This window comes from Phoenix dactylifera, unplaced genomic scaffold (assembly GCF_009389715.1).
Source record: "Phoenix dactylifera cultivar Barhee BC4 unplaced genomic scaffold, palm_55x_up_171113_PBpolish2nd_filt_p 000204F, whole genome shotgun sequence".
In the NCBI taxonomy this organism is placed as follows: domain Eukaryota; kingdom Viridiplantae; phylum Streptophyta; class Magnoliopsida; order Arecales; family Arecaceae; genus Phoenix; species Phoenix dactylifera.
The window spans coordinates 198,199-208,711 of NW_024067722.1; the positions used below are offsets into that span (position 1 = coordinate 198,199).

Genomic DNA, 10,513 nt, shown 5'->3' on the forward strand with positions numbered 1-10,513 from the left:
GTCAAATGAGGGAAAAAAATTTATTAGACATTAAGTAATACCACCTACATGAGGATACATACGATCATAATAAATCGTCACACAAGGCGCAAGAAATCGATTGAAGGTGCATGTAATTATTGAGCCTGTTTTGGAACTCAACTTAACTTACCAATCATTACCCGTTTATTATCCAACTCCCGATCCCATCAACTTTCGCACCAGCGACGGCCAGCAGCCAAATACCAATTTGGCACTCCATCTCGTTGTGCGCGACAGGATGGCAGACATAAAAGCGGGACCCATCTAAATGACCTAAATTCGCAGTCCAACTGGGCAACCAGAAACAGACACGTCATCAGACCGCAATACTTTGGTGTCTTAGGCGGCGCAGCCGAGCCACGTCCCCTCGAGCCCTCTTTGTCAGACCCATCATGCGAGTGAGACGGAAAAGAGGGAAGCCTAGAAGAGAGGACGTATGAACGAGCGCGCCGCGGCACACGTAATCCCTTTCCCTTTCCTTGCCTTCTGCGAACTCCCCTCTCAGATGCAAAAGTCGAGGAAAAGAGAACTTCTCTCCTCTCTATAAAAATTCTTTGGAACCGGCGCTCGCTCTCGTTCCGAAGATCGCTCTTTTAGTTTCTTCTTTCTCGCGCTCTTGGGGTCCGAGGAGAGGGAGATGAAACCGCCGCCGCCGATCGTGCCGTTGGTGGCCGCGGCGGTGATTGTAGCCCACCTGACCGTGTTCTCGCCGGCGGCGGTGGAGGCGGCGGCGGGCGGGGGGTTTCCCGCGAAGCTGACGCTGGAGAGGGCCGTGCCGGCGCGGGGGGTCGCGTTGGAGCACCTCAAGGCTCGGGACCGGGCCCGCCATGGACGGATGCTGCTGGGGTCCTCCTCCCCGTCGCCGGCCACCGTCGCCGGGGTCGTGGATTTCTCCGTCCAGGGATCCGCGAATCCGTTCACCGTAGGGTAACTTCCTGAGATCCCTTGTCTCTTTTCTTTTTAATTATTGGTCTGGCTTGGAGATTGGTGGGTGGATTCTTTTCTCTTCTTTTCTCTTTTCTTTTGTTCTCTCCTTTTCTTCTTTCGGTTTCTTGGGGATTGCAATCGATGAGAAGATGGATGGACTCCCCTGTTTCTTCTTTCTTTCTATTTTCTTTTAAAATTATGGTTTGGGCTAGTCGCCAATTCTTTTTTCCTTGTGTTTCGAAATTTCACCTTTTCTTTTTTGGAATTTATATTCCAAGATCAATTCATCCTGAACTGCTGTAAGGTATGGTATAATGGGGAATGGAGTCTTTTGCTGAACTTTTGTTTGCTTATATAAACTTCGGTTTTTGTGGCATAAAAAGCAGTTGGTTATGCTTCGTTTTAGCCTCTTTTGTGATCTGCCTACAGGAAAGATCATATTTTAAGGTTCTTGTGATGGGTTTCTGTTAAGTTTTGATCTTAACTGGAATCGTCCTGATTTTGGGTATTCATTTCTAGGCTTTACTTTACTCGTGTGAAATTGGGAAACCCTTCAAGAGAATTCTATGTTCAGATTGATACAGGCAGCGATATCTTATGGGTAACTTGCAGTCCTTGTAATGGATGCCCAACTTCCAGCGGACTTAATGTAAGGCCATTCATTCCCTCAATTCCTTTTTCTTCTCCTCTAATTACTTAGATGGTATTGATACCAATACCGCCAAACTACACAAAATCATCAATATTTTAAGTTACGGACTCCGTATGTGCCCTGATTTTTAGATGTTTGTACTGCATCATTGAGCTCCATGAGAAAACTTGATTATCGTTGGCCTTCTTTGCAGATCGAACTGGAGTTCTTCGACCCTGATAAGTCATCCACCACATCACGGATCACTTGCTCGGATGATAGGTGCACCTCTGCCCTCCAAAGTGGAGAGGCAGTCTGCTCTACTTCCAATTCTCACAACTCACTGTGTAGTTACTCTTTTCAGTATGGTGATGGAAGCGGCACTTCTGGATACTATGTGTCCGACATGCTATACTTTGATACAGTCACTGGGGATGAGCAGACTGCGAACTCTTCGGCTGCCATTGTTTTCGGGTAAAAGTGCCCATGATGGATGTCTGTTAACATTGGATTTTGTTTCGTTATGTTATTTTCAGGGATGGTTGCTAGAAAATGATGGATAGTTGACTTACTGTTCTGACGAGTATAGACTATTGAAGTCATGTAACCCATGCACGATAGATATCCACGGAAATTGCAACAGAAAATTTACCTTTTACATTTGTTTTATGCACCTTGGAATATGAGGCAGACATTGGAGGAAAACTGCTTTAAATTCTTTCCTTTTGTTGTTTAGTTCAGCATGTCATGAATTAGACAAAGACAAATGTTGAGGAGAGAGACATATGTATCGACATCTAGCTAAAAATATGAAGTCTCAAAAATAGTGGGTTTGCAAAAAGCCAATCTGCTGAAATATCAATGGAACTGGTTGCTATTTCTTTTCATTTCATTCTATCATGGTCCTATGACTGCTGATTTCAAAAACTAAACAATGCCATCCCCCTTAGCTAGGACCGAGGAATAGGAAGCCAATTCATTCTTTTCCTCACTAGAAATTTGTACGTTTTAGATATATTATTTCCTTGAATTAGATAATATAGAATAATTTATCCATGCTGAAAGTCATATTCCGTATCATCAAGTATGAAAGATTGATAAAAAAAGTCACACTGAATGTTTTGCAAATTGGCTGCATTACTATGTGCCCATCATATGAGTCGGACATGTAAATTAAATATACATTATTCTTTTCTTCCTTCTTATTGGTAGCAGATAACAGCGGATGAAATTTGCTTGGATTTACTTATTGCTTTGGAATTATCTTTAAAACAGATGTAGCAACTCACAGTCTGGAGATCTGACCAAGTCAGATAGGGCTATTGATGGGATTTTTGGGTTTGGACAGCATGATATGTCTGTCATTTCACAGCTCTCCTCTCTGGGTGTGGCTCCCAAAATATTCTCTCATTGCTTGAAAGGGTCAGACAATGGTGGAGGCATATTGGTTCTTGGAGAAATTGTAGAACCGGGGATCGTCTATACCCCACTCATTCAATCACAGTAAGTGCTCTTTTTTGCAATGATTATTGCTAATGCCATTGACATTAGAATTCTTTTTAATGTTATGACTGCTTATGTGTGGATAGGCACATCTATATTGCACGATCTACTGATTTTATTTGTTATGGTTGATATTGTTAAATCTTTTGAGGTTTATTTTGCTTAAAAAATATTTGTTGAGGTTTATAACATAACTATGGCAAGGCCTGTCTTGTTTAGGCTTTATTGATTATGATCGAGGAACTTCTTTTTTCAAGCAAACAAACAAGCAGGCACATGTAATGCATGTTTGAGGAACTATGATGAAATAACAAAAACATTGCAAAACTGCATAAGAAACAATTAAATTTAGAAATCGAATCTTGGTAAGGTATGGTACTCTTGGTATGGGATGTTACTGACTGGTATGGCGAACCATGGCACGTACGATGGTACCTCCTCATATCAATTCATGATTTGGCAATATGAGATGGTCTGACATGGCACATTTTGCGGTACGGTGCTGTATGTATTGTAGTATGGTTGGTTTTCAAACCTTTCCCAAGGGTTGGTGACATACTAATTAAGGATGCTATTAAAGATAGTTGGATTGTAAAGAGAGAAAAAATGAAAACAAGCAAGATCCATTAGAGAGAGGGAGAAGAGATTGCTGGGCAGTTGTATATAGGAAAGGAATGGTACAAAGGCACATCTTTTATCCCAAACCCACAAGACAGTGACATACCAACTAATAATGCTATTAAAGAGATTTGAATGGCAAAGAGAGGGAAAAATAATAAAATCCATTAGTGAGAGAGATGGTTGGGTAGTGTCCAATTGTAGGAAACAAGAGCATAGGTGCCTAGAATTGGAAGTGAAGTGGGTGCAGAGAGAGATAGAGAGCAAGGAAGATTTTAAGGAAGATACTAATGAAGAGAGGAAATTGAAGAAAGCAATTAAAGGAGGAGATTTAATAAGGAAAGAGAGATATGGTTTTATCAAAAGGACAGAGGTGTGAGCCTATTTAGATTGTGGCCATTGAAGAGTTCAATATGAGGGGGAAAAAAATTAGGGATGGAAAATTTCGTTCCTTCGGGAGATTAGATGGGACATTAGTTAAATATACGGGAGTGCCTTATTAGCTTATCTTTTTTTCTCCTGGCTTATGTCCCATCCTCAAATCATGAAAGGAAGCAGGAAGGAAAAGGATGGGTGCATCCAGCATATTCTGCGGACAGATTTAATGGATAATTATTCCGGGAACATATCTAAAGTTCAAAACTCTCTTTTTAAACTAATAATGTAGATATCTTTCTCTTTGTGCAATTTATTCATCAATTTGTATTATGTATTCTGCTAGATTGGACCATCTACAATAATAAATTCATGTAGACTATCACATAAAATTTTGGTATTTCATTGGCATACAAACAACATATTATGAGCTCTAATTTAATAGTTTTCTGTGGGACACAGCTAATTCTCTTATCTATGATGATGAAATTACATCTCTCATATCTAAGTGTGAACTAGGCTAAGCGCCTAAGCCTGACCTGGACGTGCAGCCATTATGCATAGTTCCTGATTTTCTTTGACATACGCATAGTGCTAGAGTTATAAGTACATGAGTCTTAGAATCTGACATTGTTAAAAAGGTTATAGATCCAACAAACCTTGATCAACAGGATTTTAGGATTTGGACAATTTTATATATAAATATTTTTTAGATACAATTTAAAAAATATTAAAGTTATGGTTATTGAATATTTTTCACTACCTGGTAACAATTTATGGTTTGAGCTCTCATACCTTGAAAGAGGAGAGCATGAGCCATATTTTTAGCCATTTAGAAGTTCTTGGCATAGCCTGCTTTGTATTGATTATTAAGTAGACATTGGAGCTGACTTCTTGGTTGCTTATATCCGGATGTTATGTCTGCCTATCTGTAGATGATGACCCCCTTTCCCCCCTTTTTTCTCTTTTTCAATTTCCAGGCCTCATTACAACTTGAATCTTGAGAGCATTGCTGTCAATGGGCAAACTGTACCCATTGATTCCTCTGTGTTTACAACATCAAATACGCAAGGAACAATTGTTGATTCAGGCACCACACTGGCTTATCTTGCAGAAGAAGCTTATGATCCTTTTGTCAATGCAGTGAGTTTAACGTGTAATTCTTACGCTTTATTATTTGTTTTGTGCAATGCTGACTACTATTCTTAGGAATGGATTAAGCTTTGGGGCTTTTAGTTAGGAATTATCAGTTTCTTTCACAGTTGTATTTCCGTTTCTGCATGTCTGCATTTCCTTATGCAACATATGTCAGTTTAACTTAAATACATTTAAATAAACAATAAAGGATTTTTTTTTCTAAGTTGCGATAGACTGGTAAGTGGTAACCCTTATGATTAATTGTTTTTAATGTAGTTAAGCCAACTATTTTTTAGATTTGTTTGAACTCTTTTTTGGAGATTGAGCATTAGAATCTTATCCTGCCTTTGTTTTGTTTGGCACGTATTTATCTTTGCTAGTTTCTTTGAAACTTCACGGTCCATTTCTACCTTGTTCTTAAAAGATAAAGCCTTTGGTTTTAGACCTTTTACATTTTCCTACTGTCCACAGCCAGCATCACACATTGAATGATCTCAACCTGTTCTTCAATGTTTTACTGTTCATTTCTTCTGCCCGAGTTTCCTTTGATGTGCTAATTTCCAAGTTTTAACATTATGATTTGATCAATAGATCCTTCTTAGCATCCTTTGCTATGCATATGTATTGTAAAGTAAACATGAAAGATATGTATTCATGAACTTATTTTGTGCATTAGTCTTGCAATCTTTTTCCCCATTTTTCCCAACTGTGCCTCTTCTATTTTTTTGCAGATAGTTGCTTCCATGTCGTCATCAGTACGTTCCTTTGCTTCAAAAGGAAACCAATGTTTTGTTACGTCTAGCAGGTTTTATTTCTTTTACTACATAAGAAATTAGCATTTCAAATTTTCAAGTATTTTATTTTTTTTTAAAAGATCATTTAAGTTGTTGAATGTTTAATCATCCTAATACATCTCTTATTTGATAACAGTATTGATGAATCATTTCCTTCTGTTACATTAAATTTTATGGGTGGTGCATCCATGTCATTGAATCCTCAGGACTATCTTTTGCAGCAGGGTTCTGTTGTAAGTTTCTTGACAAGCTTCATCAGACTAGCTACTTCTTCGCAATGGCATGGTTATATTGCACATAGCCTGTCAATTAATTTTTATTTTATTTAAAATCATTTCCAATTCTCTGCGTACAGGACAATGCTATTATATGGTGTATTGGTTGGCAAAAAAACCAGGGTCAAGGAATAACAATATTAGGAGGTATGTGGACTAGATCTTTCAATCAGATTGTATCTTGTGAGAACATACTGGTTGCACAATTATATCTATTGCATTATTGATCGATACGCAGATCTCCTCTTCCTCCTCCTGCTCCTCCTCCCTCTCTCTCTCTCTCTCTTTCTCTCAGTTTTTTTGTTACACATGGTACTAGTCCTGATTATGTATCAGGTGTCATGTTGCGAACTTTATATTTTAGGACCATGTTATTTTGTTGAACGAGTGGTAATAATCCCCCTACTTGCTTATTTTGTTGAAATTTTAGTAGTGTGTATTATATTTGTGGGCCCATCCACCAACTTGCTTAAGCTTTTGGGTTGAACTTTAACATAGTAATAGAGCCCACAATCCTTCTTGCCCGCCGATCTTCCAACACTCTCACTTCCAATCCACATGTTCCCCTCTTCAGTTTCTACCCCTCCTCCTAGGGTGTTACATGTGAGAGTGTTGAGAGGCGCAATAAACCCACATTAGATAGGGCAACGACTTTAGTGGTGCTTATATACATGGTTTCAAATCCCTGTATAACATCTCGTCGGATTCCAAGATGGGGGATCGTCTCGCCATCATCCCAATGTTCTGATCAGCGTCTCCTGGGATATCTCCCATCCCAAGCGTTGGGACGGGGCGGGATGATGGTGCGTCCCATTCTGCCGAAAAACTGAGGCAATTCCATCTCACTGGATTTATAAAACCTTACTTATGTGCCCATCCACATTCTTGTTCAAGCTTTTGAGTTGGACTTTAACCTATAGAGTGCTTATAAATAAGCCTTTAGTGCAATGGACCATGTTTGACATTTCCATCCTCAACATTTTATGTTTTTCACCTTATTAATATTATCTTTTTTAAACTTCGGCTATGTAGTGATTTTCCTTTTCAGTATCAAGTAAAATCGAAGAAAAAGTTATAGAACTTCCCTTTTTATAAATAAGTGATACCAAATGCTTCATAGTCAATCTACTGGTTGTAATTGGATTTATTCCAAATGCTGACTGAACAGAGTTTAAGAAAAGGAAGAAAATAAGATTCTCATCTTGATGAGTTTTGAGTACTTTGTGAGTTTTAGGTTTCTGAGACTATAATATTTTGTTCTGATTTTGAATGAACAAAAATCAAAATTTCTAGCGTTTGGTATTTGGTGAAAATAGAGCTTTGGACTTGCAGGAGTATTTTTTGGGAACTTACCAGATTGTGAATTTTGTCACTTCTTTGCTTGAGTTTGACCTATACACTGTATAAACAAGGGCAATGTGTACATTAATGGAAAAAATGATGGTTCATATCCATTCCTGAAGTAATTAACAGACATTAATTCCATAGATGTATCAGTATGGAGAGAGAGAGAGAGAGAGAGAGAGGTGGGCTTGGTGGGAGAGTTTGCACATACTCAAGAAATAAACATTCCTTTGCTGTTATACTCCAAAACAGTATTTTTACCGTTGTATTACCATCTTTAGAGGCTTCATTACTTGATCATATTTGGCCATTGGTCCCTGTGGTTGACTTACCAATAATATCTTTTTGTGTTTCAATTGCATATGAATAAGACCAAAAAGTGTTTTCATAATTAGTAAGTAAACAACAAAGTCTCTTGATAAACCCATTTTGTATCTTAATTCATTTCTCTAGATGTTGTGCGTTTATACATTCCAAGATGTAAAGGTTTATGGTTAATATTAGGTTCTTGTGATAGATGAAAAGAAGACATAAAAGAAATATGAAATAATTTAAACATAAAAGAAAAAAATATTTTATCATAGAGATACTAGTATTGTTATAGGGACATTTAATATTATAGCTTTCTTCGCTCAACCCCTTTTTTTAAAGAAAAATCTTGCCTCCGCTCCTACGGTTATATGCCATGAACAGCATGACCTATTAGCATTAGTTTATTATTAGTTCATAGATTTTATACATGGTGTTCATGCTTATGAGAGTATAAATATTATTCTGGATCTTCGTCATTACTAGTTGATTTTTTGCCTATACCTAGAAAAAGCTAGACTTGTTCATCTAATATAACTAAAGTTCCTTTAATCATCACTGCACCTAGACCCTCTATTTTTAAGCCATCCTAGGTGAACACTTCAAAATATCTTGCTGATGTTAGCCAAAAGTGTCTGATACTTATTATATTTTTTAAAAAAAGTATCATGAGGGGACTCTTAATTTTAAGTAGCAGACGCTTCACTTAAAGTGTCCTCAATTTTTTTCTGTACACGAATGTCCTCTATGTACAATATAAGTGTACCTTTTTAAAGCAAAATGCCATCATATTTTTTAATATAAAGTATTGCGTTTGTATGAACATTTTAAACGAAATATCATTATATTGTATATATATAAATATATTTGTATATAATTATAAGTTTCTCTTTTTTTAAGTAATGATTAAAACACACCAACACATTTATTTATGTATGTGTATACGGACGCATACATGTATATATGTATGTATGTGTCCCCATGCCTAGATATTTGGAGGCCACCTTATGCCCGACACCTGAGGATACTTAGACATTGCAATCATATGAGTAATACTGGCCAGCCGATAATCTTTTCTTGTATTTACCTATTTCATTGGCACGCAGCATTTTGTTTGCTCTTTGTATGGTAGAATCCAATCTCCTGACATTAAGTTTTTCACAATATTATTTTTGTTTCACAGTAGTATTATGCTGTTTTATTTTTTCATACTCAATTTTTGTTTGTTCTTGATAAATACCGTTCCCATCTTTACAGACCTTGTGTTAAAAGATAAGATATTTGTCTACGATCTAGCAAATCAGCGGATAGGCTGGGGAAATTACGATTGTAAGTGCAACAATCACATATAAATCCTTATGTTTAATTTTCTTTTCTGCACCTGTTCGAAGAAAAATAAACTCTCCGGTTGTGTTCCTTGGCGCTCAGGTTCTCTTTCGGTGAATGTAACCACGTCGTCTGGTAAGAACGAGTACCTCAACACCGGTGAGCTGGATGTTAGTGGCTCACGGCGCGCTGCATTTTGGAAGCGGCAGCCAACCGGCCTTGCGGTGTTCTTTGTATATATTTCTGTTCTCGCCATCTTATATCGATAGCAGAGCATACGGGGATTGTGATGACAGAGCATACGACAACACACAAAACACTGTCCATCTTCTGATAGCAGAACACGATACGGGGATCGTCATTCCATTCTTTATTGATGTATTTAGAACTTGGTCTTTTTTTTTAAAGTCAATATTTATGTCAATTGCTAGAGCCTTCTTGCTGCAGATTCCTCTTTCCTTCGCTTATATGTAATGAGCTCTACAATTGTATGGCAGTCTTTCCCCCTCATTCGACAAACAGCGGATGTGCGATCTCCCCATTTTCTGCTCCTTTTCAGACTCTCTTTTTTTTTTGGTGGTATGATGCTGTTTATCAGACTTTGAACGATCTGTACAAAAGGACTAACAGTATAATTATATGAAATAGATCTGTAACCTTTTTGTGCGAGATTTACATGTTTTGCTAATAATGCTAATGCTAATATTGAATTAACTGACTGCGGAATCTCCGACATTAGCAAGGAAGGGATGATGCGAGAGAAGCATGGAATAGAATCACGCAGGCATGCTTTTTATTATTATTATTATTATTATTATTTATTTCTGGGGGCGGCCTAGCATGTAGCCTAAACCTTGTAGGCCCTTGTTCGCATGTGCCCGAAAAAAGAGTTGGTCTGCTCTCCTTCTGACAGAACTGTTAGCGATCAAACTTTTAAATCGACAATCTACACCTGCAAACATGATCTACAACATGCTATTTGCCTAATATGAGAAGAAACAAAATTTTTTATTTAAAAAAAACATAAAATATTGTTTGACTTTTACATCAAATGATATCAAGATGGGCCTTATGCAAGATACAATGCAATATTTTGATTTGAGGGCGTCTCTTAAAGTCACTATGCATTGGATGCCAAATTCTTGAATTTAGTTACTTTTGTTGGGTTTCCTCCCATTGTAGAGCCAAAATAAAAGCTATCTTCAATTTTACTGGTAGTAGTCGTATACGTGGGCTCTTCTTAAAAAGTGATG

At 37.6% G+C, this 10,513-nt stretch overlaps 1 protein-coding gene across 1 annotated transcript; it reads left to right on the forward strand.

Moving 5' to 3' along the window:
• The first annotated feature begins 447 nt into the window (after positions 1–447).
• On the forward strand, positions 448–9,929 carry LOC103712031 (aspartic proteinase 39). Its single transcript, XM_008798407.4, has 10 exons — positions 448–948; positions 1,468–1,597; positions 1,794–2,053; positions 2,855–3,082; positions 5,056–5,218; positions 5,944–6,017; positions 6,143–6,239; positions 6,362–6,428; positions 9,192–9,263; positions 9,363–9,929. The coding sequence occupies exons 1-10, from the start codon at positions 659–661 to the stop codon at positions 9,527–9,529; spliced, it is 1,548 nt and encodes a 515-aa protein (XP_008796629.2). The 5' UTR covers positions 448–658; the 3' UTR covers positions 9,530–9,929.
• The last annotated feature ends 584 nt before the right edge of the window (positions 9,930–10,513 follow it).